Source organism: Dipodomys ordii, unplaced genomic scaffold (assembly GCF_000151885.1).
Source record: "Dipodomys ordii isolate 6190 unplaced genomic scaffold, Dord_2.0 Scaffold62, whole genome shotgun sequence".
NCBI lineage: Eukaryota > Metazoa > Chordata > Mammalia > Rodentia > Heteromyidae > Dipodomys > Dipodomys ordii.
In genome coordinates, this window is record NW_012267278.1 from 2,374,672 (window position 1) to 2,388,031 (window position 13,360).

General features: G+C 41.8%; 1 protein-coding gene and 1 long non-coding RNA gene across 2 annotated transcripts in view; one reads left to right on the forward strand and one right to left on the reverse strand.

Annotated features, from left to right (window-relative positions):
• The window catches only part of LOC105990078, a 21,131-nt gene extending 19,560 nt beyond the window's left edge, over positions 1-1,571 (reverse strand). Inside the window, exon 1 of the long non-coding RNA XR_001175281.1 lies at positions 1,370-1,571. This is a non-coding gene — a long non-coding RNA (uncharacterized LOC105990078). The remainder of the gene's footprint in view (positions 1-1,369) is intronic.
• A 139-nt stretch (positions 1,572-1,710) lies between these two features.
• Ostm1 (osteopetrosis associated transmembrane protein 1) overlaps positions 1,711-13,360 on the forward strand; it is a 23,857-nt gene continuing 12,207 nt past the window's right edge. The window contains exons 1-2 of the mRNA XM_013022389.1: positions 1,711-2,153; positions 6,300-6,414. Of these exons, the coding sequence (XP_012877843.1) occupies positions 1,752-2,153; positions 6,300-6,414 (517 nt within the window). The 5' untranslated portion in view covers positions 1,711-1,751. The remainder of the gene's footprint in view (positions 2,154-6,299; positions 6,415-13,360) is intronic.

Sequence of the window (13,360 nt, forward strand, 5' to 3'; positions counted from 1 at the left end):
TTTCCTAAGATTTTAATATCCAAGATTTCTTCTTTTTTTTTTTTTCCTCTCAGAATTTCTCTTGAGTATTTTGTCCAAATGCTGAGTTTCTTATCCAAGTATTGAATTAACTTGCTTACTTCCTTCATCGGTTTATTTTAATCCTCACTGGAGTCATTGATCCTTTTTAAAACTAGATTGAACTTCTTTTTTAATATGTCACCATTTTTATTGACAAGTGGCCATTTTTGTGAGGGTGGGGAATCTGATCTCAAAACAATATTCCACTTAAGGCAGAAATTGCCATCATGACCGATATTCAAAATATCCATAGTGTTGCAAGGCTCACATAGTAAACATAAAATCCTTAAGAATCTATACAGATAACAGGTATGAATACTGAAGTACTAGGATAAATTGATGACACAGTTAATGAGTTTAATTAACATTCCTTTTAGGAGATTTAACTCAATACAAAAAATGTGCTTTTAACAAAGTGTTGTATCTGTTCTGCTATGTCACAAAAACAGGCTGCGAGGCATATAAATACTCCAGTGCCTCGCAAAACTACAATAAAATACAACTATAAATAATACTGAAAAAAGTTTACCATCTGACAAGTGGATAATACTTTCAAGGCATTTACTTTGCAATACTAAGCTTTTCACATTGACCACATTCACTGTAGTCCTTGCTGCAAGGGAGGAATAGAACCAGTTGTTTTGGCTAAAATAAGTCAAAGGCATTGCTTGGGTTCTGCATAAAAGTGACTGTATTAAACAGTCCAATGGCAATCACTGACAGGTTGCTAAAATGAATGATCTCTCCTTGAGGAAAATGGCTAAAAGACATTGCCGAGGCCCTCAGTTCAAGACCTAGAACCAGAAACCAAAAAACACACAATAAAAAAAGTTTTCCAAGTCCTTGGCCTTGGTCTTGACCAAGTGCTATAGGGATCCAAAGTAGGATGTTTCCTGCAATTATCATGGGCCTGTCATAAATGGGGAGTTGAAGGGGATTGGATTTGCCCAGGATTTCTTGGATTCTATCATTGAATGTGCAGCATCTGAGAAGCCTCACAGTTCAGGCAAACCTGCAGGTTGGTCTCGCCCAGACCTGACCCAATACAGTTGCCACCAGCCACCTGTGGCTATTTACATGAAATGAAACTGAAGATGCAGTTCTCCAGTCTCTGCGGCGACCATTTCCAGGACTCAACAGAAACACAAGGCCAGTCGTTACCGGAATAATGTAGACGTGGATTACTCCATCATGGCAGAAAGGCATCTACAGTTGAGACCACAAGTTCCAGAATCAAGTCCCCAGGCTAACAAACACCACGTGACACCCGGCCAAGGTCCACCTGTCTTCGGACTTCCGGGATACTCACTAGGCTGTGCGCAGATTGCCCGTACAACTTTCAAAGCCTTGGCGGGCGTTCAGAAACCAGATTCGGAAGCTGTAACTGTCCTAGGTGCTGGGCGAGTGCCTTAATGCCGACAGCGACCTCCAAGCCTGCTGCAGGGTCGCTGTGTGGGTCTGAACTCGCAGCCTCGCCATCTCCAGCGCATCAGGGGGCCCAAGGCGCGCTCCGGGGCTGAAGGGGGACGATGGGCGGGGCTCCGCAGCGTGGGGGCGTGGCTATGGGCGGGGTCCGCGCCGCGTGACCCAGCGCCCGGCGTGCGCCCGCGGAAGCAGGAAGCGGCGGCTGTCTGTCACCGGCTGGGGGCGGGGAAGCGGTGGTTTGCGACCTGCGTCTTGCGAACCGGGTGATGGATCCCAACCCGACCGAGGCGCGGCGAAGGCCGTCGCTGCCGTGGTGGCTGCCGCTGGTGCCGCTGCTGTGGTCGAGGGTGGCCCGGGGCGCGCTCCCTTTCGGCAGCAGTCCGCATAGGGTCTTTCCCGATGTCCTGTCGGAGCAGCAGTTGCTGGAGGCGGAGGACATGACCCTGTCCCTGCTGCAGGACCGCGGGCCGGGGCCACTGTCGCTGCCGCCCGATCTGCCGGACCTGCGTCCCGAGTGCCGGGAGCTGCTGCTCGACTTCGCCCACAGCAGCGCGGAGCTGACCCGGTGCGTGGTGCGCAGCGCCCGGCCCGTGCGCCTGTGCCAGACCTGCTACCCGCTCTTCCAACAGGTCGCCAGCAAGATGGACAACATCAGCCGAGCCGTGGGGGTGGGTACGGACGCACCCGGGGTCGAGGGCGCTGGGGACGCGGGGGAGGCGATGATGGAAAGGCGGTGGGCTGTGTCCGGAACTTGGGCATTAGAAAATGCAGATGACACCAGGGGCTTGAGGGTAGGACTTTCCTTTCCCTCCATGGATGCGATGTGGGGTATCTTGTGGAAACATGCTTGCGGATGGATAGACTGGTTTCCTTGGGGGGCCTGCCTTCCTGACCTTTTCCCACGCTCTTCTCCCTCCCCCCCCCCAGCTTCTTCCCATCTTAACTTGTACTTTTCAAGAAGGATCCTTCAGAAACTCTGTGTTTAAGAGCTGGACCTTTACAGCCAGAAACGCTCAGATCAACTAATTTCTAATGATGTGACCTTGAATTAGTGACTTTTTAAAAAGCCTTAGTTTTCTACTCTATAAATGGTGTGTGTGTACACACGTGTGTGTGTGTGTGTGTGTGTGTGTGTTTGTGTGCATTAAAAAGATTAAAAACGATGGAAATTCCTTTTCCTGATTAGTGATCATGACAGTCTGGAGCTAGTGTACTCTGGGCCAAATTATATTCTCTTGCCTTTTTTTTTTTTTCTCATTTGCAAAGTTGAGGATAAAGGGAGGTAATAGAAAGCTAGCAATTAATAGCTAGGAAACAGTAAGATTGGGTCATTCTTAGTCCCCTGGGAACTTTTCTGATCATGTAATAGGTGCTGTGAAGGATTTAACTTAAAAAAAAAAGAAGGAAGACACTGTTCCTGCCCCTAAGTACTGTAGAGGCCTAGGACTAGGAAAGGATTACAGTGCCTGGGCTAGTAAGAGTCACAGGACTTGTGTTAAAGGAAAAAAAAGAATGACATTGGAAGCCAGGCATTGGTCTGTAATCCAGCTATTCAGTAAGCTGAAGTGTGAGGATCATGGTTCAAAGCCAGACCAGGCAGGAAAGTCCATAAGACTCTTATCTACAGTTAACTACCAGAAAACCAGAGGTGGAACTGTGGCTCAAAGTTACAGTGTTAGCCTTGAGCAAAAATAAGCTCAGGGACTGCACCCAGGCTCTGAATTCAAGCCCCATGGGGGGTGGGGGAGGAGGGAAACAATACGGGTGGGGGTGGGCGAGAAGAATAACAATGGAATTGGGAACTAGAAAATTTCCTTTTGTAGTGAGAGCACAGCAGATTGTCTCATGAAAATGTGGTTGAAGTTATTTCTTGTATCATATTTGATTTGACCAAATACAAACTTGTACATAGTTGCATATTGTCTTAAGTCAGCCTGAAATTGGATTTCTTTGCACTAAATAAATTTTGTAGCCAAGCACTCTGTAAGGAGCTAGTTTTCAAGGCAGCTGAAATAGATTTAAGTTGTATGAAATGTAAAACGTCTACTTCATCAAGGTATGATATGGCATCATATTTAATTTTTAGTTTTGAATAGTTAGATAAGTTGTTTTTAGGGTTTTTTTTGTATTCTAAATAACAAGTTCTGTTGTTACAAATCAAGATACAAAGCTTGAGTCTTTATTTTTTTAATATAGGGCTTACTCAATTCCTGCTTTCTTCATGAATCGTTCCAAGTTTCTTCCAGTGACACTAGTATTTTCCCCAACTGAACTGTTCCACATATTAAGCATTCATTTGACCCATTGTATTAATTTTTTTAATAGCCAGTCATCTACTTATGAAGATGCAACTTAAGTAACAGACCACGCTTAGGTGATTACATCACCAGCAGCACTTCAGGTGGCAGTAGGGTAGGTAGGTAATATTGCCATTTATCAGTTGCTCTGTGTCAAGCATTGCACCAAGTGATTACTATGTTCTTTCATTTATCTTAGTTATAGTACAGCCCCAGAGAGGCTAGGTCATCAGCTAGTGACTCAAGCTTGTCTGATTCCTTAAGTCAACACTATATAAGAATTAATAAAAGGCTAGGGATGAGCTCAGTGGCAGAGCACTGCCTAATGAAGTTCCGGCTTTGCTCCCTAGACACACACACACACACACACACACACACACATACACACACACACACACACACAGAACTAATGAAGATTTTTTTTTCTGTTACTACGGATATTGCTCTAAAACCAATTCCCCAGAAGAAACTTTAAAAATGTTTGTTTCCTGTCTGCAGTGGCTCACGCCTATGACCCTAACTACTCAGGAGGCTGAGATCAGGAAGATTTGTGACTCAAGGCCAGGGTGGTCCAAAAGTTGGAGAGGCTCCATCTCAACCCATAAAAAACCCAAAAAACTGGTTGTGATGGTGTGTGCTTGTCATCCTAGCTCTACAGGGACCATTAATAAGATTGAGATCCAGCGTAGCTCAGGCACTGGTGAGACCCTATTTTGAAAAGTAACTGAAACAAAAAATACTGGCTAACATGGCTCAGGTGGTAGAGTGCCTGTCTACCGAGGCTCTAAAGTACCAGTACCTCAAAATTTTTTTTCTTTAATTCACTGTTTTAAACCAAGCAAACCGGGTGCCAGTGGGCACGCTGGTAATCCTAGCTACTCAGGAGACTGAGATCTGAGGACCACAGTTCAAAGCCAGCCCAAGCAGGAAAGTTCCTTAGACTCTTATCTCCAATTAACCACCTGAAAACTGGAAGTGCCACTGTTGCTCACGTGGTAGAGTGTTTGCCTTGAGCTTGAAGAGCTAAGAACAGAACCCAGGCCCAGAGTTCAAGCCCCAGAACTGACCCCCCCCCCCCACAAAAAAAAGGAAGCAAGCATTTTTTAAGATTCTATTTATTTATTTTTTATTTTGTAGATCCAGGGATTGAACTCAAGGCCTTGTACTTGTTCAGCAAGTACTCCTTAAGCCATGTACCAGTCCTTTTGCCGTTTATTTAATTTTTCAGGTATAAGGTCTAGATTGCCCTTTGCCAAAATACTCCTATTTTTACTTTCCAAATGGTTTGAATTACAGTCATGTATCATCATACCTGGCTAGATCAATCTTTTAATGAGCCACAAGGAGGATTGCTTCCCAAAATGAGTGTCAATGGTATTTTAAAGCAAGAGTTCTTCCAGTAAGTCTGACTTCTGGTTCTCATCTCACATAGCTGGTGGGTTCTTTCCCCACAGTTAGCAGTTTGTCTGTTTTTAGTTTCCACACCATATAATCCCTCATCTTATGTCCACGGAGGTTCTTGCTCTAGCATTAGTGGTGTTCTCCTGCACTTTTCTTATCCTTGAAACTCCAGGATTTGTTTAATGCCTGACAAGTAGTAGGGTTAAATAGCTTTGAAAGAATGCTCAGTGGGACTTAGTTCTTTGCTTGGGGACAAGACAAAGGAAATAGATAAGGATGAAGTAATTGGGTTTATTACTTACATAGCCTCAGTTTCTTTCATAATTAAAATGATCTGTAGAAAACACGTTTTTCTGAGCACAAACTAGGAACTAAATGGATATGTGATTTGATTTACTTGTGGATTATAAAACTGCAAATTGCCCAAAAGATGAAACCAAATAGAGATTATATATATATATATATATAAATATATATATATATTTATATATATCATGTTCACTATAGAAAAATTTAGACAGCTGGGTGCTGGTGGCTCATGCCTGTAATCCTAGCTAAATCAGGAAGCTGAGATCTGAGGATCACAGTTCAAAGCCAACCTGGGAAGGAAAATCCATTATACTCTTATCTCCAATAAACCACCAGAAAAACCAGAAGTGGCACTGTGGCTCATTGCCTTGAGCTGAAGGGCTGGTGGACAGCGTCCAGACCCAGAGTTCAAGCCCCACGACTGACAAAAAATAAAAAAATTGGGCAGTATGAGAGAAGCAAAAGTGAAAATAAAAATTGCTACACTTCTGTTACCCACAGCTACCTACTGCTATGTTTTGATCAAAGTAAAAAAGAGAAGAGATAATAGCTTAGACTTAAGTAGCTGAGATCCTCCTGTAGAACAAAAAGTCAAGATGCAAAGATTTTCTTTTCTTGCCACTGAATTCCATGTTCATAAATGTTACCTCCTAATTGTTTTATCATCATGGTTATTATTAATACCACCATTAACTGGCCATACTTAAAAAGTTTCTAATAAATAGTTTAATTGTCTTTATAAGGTATTTATCTCAAGCTGTTGGAAAGTCTAAGAATATTCAGATTATACTTTTATTTTTGTTGCAGAATACCTCAGAGAGTCAGAGTTGTGCCAAAAGCCTCTTAATGGCAGATAGAATGCAAATAGTTGTGATTCTCTCCGAGTTTTTTAATACCACATGGCAGGAAGCAAATTGTGCAAGTAAGTAATTCTTTCATTTCTATTTTATATTTGTGTCTCAGTAGTATAGTTAAGATTTTATTTTATTGAATTTTAGACTCTCTGAAGCTAGACAATACTTGTTACTAAGCTTGAATGGATGGTCATTAGCATGATGTATTAGTGTAAATAATTCAATAAATACTGAAAGTCCAAAATGTATAGCAGTTAATATGAGTTTTAGTCAGCCTTGGGTTTGATTCTGACTGTTTCGTAGTAGCCCTCTAGTTTGAGACAATGACTTTTGCCACTTAGAACTCTCATTTCCTTAGTAAATTGTTGCTAATATCAGAACCTCTATTGCCAAGTTGTTTTAAAATTAATTTTTTTTTGTCAATTGTGGGGCTTGAACCCTGGTCCTGGTCCTCAGCTCTTCAGTTCAAGGCGAGTACTCTACCACTTGAGTCACAACGCTACTTCCGGTTTTCTAGTGGTTTATTGGAGATAAGAGTCTAATGGACTTCCCTGTCTGGCTGGCTTTGAACCTTGATTCTCAGATCTCAGCCTCCTGAGTAGCTAGGATTACAGGCATGAGCCACCAGTGCCTGGCTAAGTTAAAAAATTTACAAATAACGAAAGTGTTCTTATTTAAGCAATATAACTTCTGGCAATATAGTGAGAGATTAGGAGCATGAGAAAAGGAATAACAAATCAACATTGAATTAAATAAAATTTCCCAATTTGTTTCATAAATCTTGTCTCATTTGAGCGTCACAAAAGTCCTGTGAGATAGAATGAAGATATGAGTGTAAATGAACTTTAGAGTCTAGAACTCAGTTCAGAAAGCTTTGTGACTGTTCATCTGAGTGACAAAGTTTTCTTATGAATTTATGCCAAATTTTTTCCCTTGGGGAATTGAAACCTTCAAGAATGCTAAACACATGCTGTACCACAGCCTCTTTTATTCCCCCTGATGGTACCAGGGCTTGAATTTAGAGCCTTACACTTGCTCAGCTTGCTTGCTAACAGTTGGTACGTTACCACTTGAGCCCTGCCTCCAGTCCAGATTTTTCTGATTGATTAGAGATAGAGTCTTACGGACTTTTCTTTCTTAGGCTGGCTTGGAACCTTTATCCTCCAGCTCTCAGCCTACTCAGTAGCTAGGATTTCAGGCAAGTGCTCTACCACTGAGCCACTTTCCCAGCCCATACTTTGTATTTTAGAAAACCTAATCTTAAATACATAAAAGATTATCCAAGAATGGTGGTTCATACCTGTAATATTAGTTACTCAGGATGCTGCAACTAGGAGGAGTGTGGTTTTAGACCATCCCTGGCAAAAGTTCATGAGACACTGCCCCCCTCTCCATCTCATTGGAAGAATCTGTGCCTAGTGGCATGTTCCTCCCATCCCAGTATGGCAAGAAACATAAATAAGGGCTGGGAAGGTGGCTCAGTGGTAGAGTGCTTGCCTTGCATGCATGAGGTCCTGGGTTCGATTCCTCAGCACCACATAAGCAGAAAAAGCCGGAAGTGGTGCGTGCTATGGCTCAAGTGGTAGAGTGCTAGCCTTGAGCTGAAGAGCTGAGGGACAGCACCCAGGCCCAGAGTTCGGGCCCCACAACTGTCAAAAAAAAAGGAAAATAGAAACATAAATAAGGGTATGGCAATGTAGTCTGGCTCAGATAAAATGGGAAACCCTGTTTTAAGAAATCGGGGGATGGGGCTGGGAAGGTGGCTCAGTGGTAGAGTGCTTGCCTTGCATGCATGAGGCCCTGGGTTCATTTCCTCAGCACCACATAAGCAAAAAGCAAAATTTAAAAAAAAGCCGGAAGTAGCACTGTGGCTCAAGCGGTAGAGCGCTAGCCTTGAGCTGAAGAACTGAGGGACAGTGCCCAGGCCCAGAATTCAGGCCCCACGATCAGACCCCCCCAAAAAAAAGAAATCGGGGGGATGGGGTGTGCTGGAAATGTGGTTCAGTAGTAGAGTGCTTGCTTAACATGCATGAAGTCTTAGGTTTGATTCCTTAGTACCACATGAACAGAAAAAGCTGGAAATGGTGCTGTGGCTTATGGTTGAGTTGAGTGCTAGCCTTGAGCACAGAGAGTCTCAGGGACAGTGCCCAGGCCCTGAGTTTAAGCTCTAGGACTGGCAAATAAAAAGGGGGAGAGGGGGAAGGGCTACAGATGTGACTCAGTAGAGAATACTTTCTTACTTTAATGATGTAAAATGCTTCTTTTTACCTTTGCATTTAAAACCAACTCCAGTGAACAAATGTAACAATGGTACTCACTAGATACTATGTTGAAAATGAATGATATAACTTGTGGGAGGGGATGGAAGGGAAAAACTGGGAGTAAAGGAAGGAGTGACATTATCCAAAAGAAATATACTACTAGCTGGGGGCTGTGGCTTACGCCTGTAATCCTAGCTACTCAGGAGGCTGAGATCTGAGGATCACGGTTCAAAGCCAGCCCGGGCTGGCTTTGAGACTCTTATCTCCAATTAACCACTAGAAAACCGGAAGTGGTGGCTGTGGCTCAAGCGGTAGAGCACTGGCCTTAAGCTGAAGAGCTGAGGGACAGAGCCCAAGCCCAGAGTTCAAGCCCCATGGCGGACAAAACAAAAAAATTGTACTATTTACCTGACTTATGTAACGGTAACCCCGCTGTATATCATTATAATAGACATTAAACTAGCAAAGCAAATTCCCTATTTACAGAGGCATCTTTTTTTTTTAATATCACTGACCCCTTAAAACTGTGTAAAAGGGAACAGGATGTAGCTCAGTGGTAGGGGGCTTGCCCATCACGTGAGGTAAGGTGAGCTTAGTCACCATTGCTGCAAAACAAAACAAAACAAAAAGTAAAAGTAAAAGAATATAAAGTGTATTTGCTTATCTTAAGTTTTTAATAAACTGGAAGAAGATAATCTTGTCGTGCTAAAATTTTAAACTAATTCTGACTGGTCAAAAGTCTGCCTAGGATGCTATAATTTTATATTCACACAAAAATGAGAATGCAAATAATAAAAACCTAATTTCTTTATTACCTGTCTTTGTTAAACAGAAAAAAAAAGGCTGATACTTTTTTTCTATGTGTATGAAAAAATTTTTTTTGAATAAAGGAAAGGTTATTTGAAAGTGAAAGACAAGTCATAAAAGAAAGTGACAGCCGGGCGCTGGTGGCTCATACCTATAATCTTAGCTACTCAGGAGGCTGAGATCTAAGGATTGTGGTTCAAAGCCAGCCTGGACAGGAAAGTTCATGAGACTATTATCTCCAATAAACCACCAGAATACCAGAAGTGGCACTGTGGCTCAATTGGCAGAATGCTGGCCTTGAGCTAAAGAGCTGAGGGATAATGCCCTCAGGCCCACAGTACAAGACCCACAACCGACAAAAAAAGAAAAAAAAAGTGACAAACTCTCCATGTGGAGAGGGGCTCAAAGAGTAGTCTGTATATGAAATTGTTAAAACACCAACCAGTAACTCAGGTATCTTTATCCAGTGATCTAATTATTACATTTACATATAGTACAGATTATAAGTGATGCCAAAAATAGGAATTTTGGTAGTAAACATACAGTGTAGCACCTAAAAGGAAAGCTGGAAGAAAATGACCGAGAACAATATCCACTAATTTATTAATTTTTAATTTAATTTTTAATTGATTATTATAAAGGTGATGTAGAAAGGGGTTACAGTTACATAATACAGATAATGAGATATTTCTTTTTAGACAACATTACCCCTTCCCTTGCATCCCCACCCACAAGTTGCGTATAGTTCATTTTCAACCCAGTGTCTAGTGAGTACCACTGCTGTATTTGTTCACCTTTTGAGCCTCCATTTCTGTGCTCCCCCTTACTCTCCCAAAGACAGATAAACAAAGAAGAAAACAAAAAATAGCAAAGGAAAAACTCTTATTTTCATTTCTTGGAGTTCATGTCAATAAGTATTATTTTATATGATCAGATGTACGGAGGCATTGTGCCTTTGTGTTCCTCTCCTAAGACTATTCTCCTTTGGTCTTATTGTGTATAAATAACCACCAGTTGTTTTTTTATTTATTTATCTATTTATTTATTGGGTCTGGGGCTTGAACTCTGGGCCTGGGCATTGTCCCTAACTCAAGGCTAGTAGCACTCTACCACTTGGGCTACAGCGCCACTTCCAGCTTTTTCTATGATTAATTGCCCAAGCTGGCTTTGAACTGTAATTCTTAGATCTCAGTCTCTTGAATAGCTAGGATTGCAGACATGAGCCACTGGCACCTGGCTCACTAATTTCTTAAAACTTTCTTTACTAAGGCTTGAGGTAGTATGTGATCTATTTGATATAAAATGTCTGTTCCTTGTATCTTTTGATATACAATGTCTGTACCTTTCTCTTTCCTTTTGTTAGTAAATGCAATAAATGCTATTTTGTTAGTAAATGCTATAAACATTCAGGTAAAAACTCCTCCCCATCCTGCTAGATATGGAAGCTGGGGCAGATCTAGATGAGCTATCTTGTCTAGCTTGAGCCATACCTTCAGCCTGGTAAAATCTGTTTACATTGCTATAACAAAACACCACAGAGAGCTGGAAATATGGTTTAGTGGTAGGGTGCTTGCCTAGCATGCACGAAGCCCTGGATTCAATTCCTCAGTACCACATAAACAGAAAAAGCCAGAAGTGCGGCTGTGGCTCAAGTGGTAGAGTGCTAGCCTTGAACAAAAGGACTTCAAGGACAGTGCCCAGGCTCTGAGTTCAAGCCCCAGGAGTGGCAAAAAAGAAAAGAAAAAGGAAAGGGAAGGAAGGAAGGAAGACCACAGACTGGGTGGTTTATTTCTCACAGTTCTGGAAGCTGAGAAGTCCAAGCTCATGGAGCTGGTAGGTTCCGTGTTTGGTGAAATCTTATTGTTAAAAATGGTACTTCCTGTGCTGTTCTCATCTGGTGGAATGCGCAGAAAGGGCAAAAGAGGGACAGTGCTGTATCTTCACATAGAAAAAGAGCTAAAGAGTCATAAAGCTATGCCTGCAGTAAGCACCACATGGACACTGCCAAGGTTTATAGCTTGAACTTGATGGAGTTTTGATCTGAGCTGTACCTGGCCTACTTGAACCAGGATTGTTGGGTCTTCGTCCATCCCACGAAAGACAGACGGGTCTGAGGAAAGGTCAGCCCTGGAGACAATCAGACACAGCGGGGAGTCAGGTCAAGCAGGAAGAAAACACAGAGCAGCCCTTTTTAAAGTAAAAAAGAGCGGGTGGCATGGCAGGGGAGGAAGAGGAACCAATCACTGTCAAGGTCACACCCTATCATGCACCTAAGCTTCCACTGGCTGGTTACGCACTGAATGTAAGGCAAATTGGGCTCTGCCCACTCTACTCTCTCTCAGCACCATCTTTGCTGCCCCTGTGCTCTACACAGGATGGCATAGGACTAGTGTCTTGGGAAGTCATAGATCTCATTGAGATCGCATTAAGTTCTTATGCCCTTGAGAATCTGGCACTGTGTGCCTGTGATGGAAAGCCAGTCTTGAACATGCTATCTGGATTGTCTTCTCATTGTCTTCATGGTGAAAATTGGGCTCCTTCTATCTATATTAATCTCCAGATCAAAAGGCCACTTGGCCACACCCTTGGTTTTCTCTTCTAAGCCTACTCTTTTTTGGGAATTTTCCAAATCTACATACTCTGCATATGTTTTGATTATAAATTCCAATCCCAGCTCATTTTGTTACCAGTAGTTGAGAGGCTGTAGATGTCTTTGGTTCTTGGGTGCAGAATGTAAAATGGGGACACTGTCCTGGGTGCAACAACAACAACAAAAACAAGAAAAAACCCACAAAGAATAAGAAAATGGTAAAGTGATTTATTTGTTTGTTTGTTTGTTTTTAAAGAGTGATTTAAAGCAAAAGTATACCTCATGGGCCAAGGTGGGCAGTTTGAATAAGAATGGATTGCATGGAAGCTGTTAGGCTTGAGTTTTTATCCAATAAGGTGGGGCATGAAATGAGGCCACAAAAATTATTTGTAATGTAATGTAGCCAAGTAGCATATACCTGCAGTGAAAATAATGGTAAAATGTTGTTAGAAATACATGAAATTGGAAGTGGAGCTGTGGTTCAAGTGGTAGAGCACTAACCTTGAGCTAAAGAAGCTAAGGGACAGGGCCAAGGCCCCGAGTTCAGGACTGGCGTGCGCACGCGCGCATACACACACACACACACACACACACACACACAACACATCAAGACAAAAATATAAAAGAAACAAACTTACTTACGAAGTTTCCATAGTTTGTTCTGTACAAGATTTGAAAACACCAGAGATCTTTACACAAACTGGAAATAGGTGCAAAACACTATTTAAAGATGTACAATTCCTATTAGAGTTATTTTAGTAGGTTTCTGATAAGGTCTTCACTTGAATTTTTGAACCTTTAAGAATGCCTCTCGAGCTGAGGGCTCTAGCCCTCCCTGTGACAGACGCTGGGCTAATTTGTCCTTGATGAGGTCCCATTGATTATCTGAGATGAGGAAAATTTATAATGACTACTTCACTTGGTGCTTATAGGAAGCTTTATTATTGCTAATATTCTTTAACTTACCGCTTTCTAAAATACATAGCTTCTTACTATTTATAACTTTATACTCTCAATTCCCGAAAAAGGATAAAAGAAGGATTCACTAGGGTTTCTTTATTTTGAATTGCAAAGTCAGGGTTCTTTGGATAATGAAGACATATTCAACTTCATTTATAAATGAACTCCTTTGTGTCTTCTAATTCCACTGCCTAACAATTGTTAGAAAAAAAATTGGTTATACTGCAGTAATGTGGTACTTAACCAGATGCCCAGGATACATTAGTTTTAGTTTCATTTTCAAATTACTTTATGTGAAAAGCAACTGACTGTGAGTAAAGTGGAAGAGATTAAGATCTTTGTTCTTCAAGAGAATTTCTTAATAAATTACCATATATATATATATATATATATATA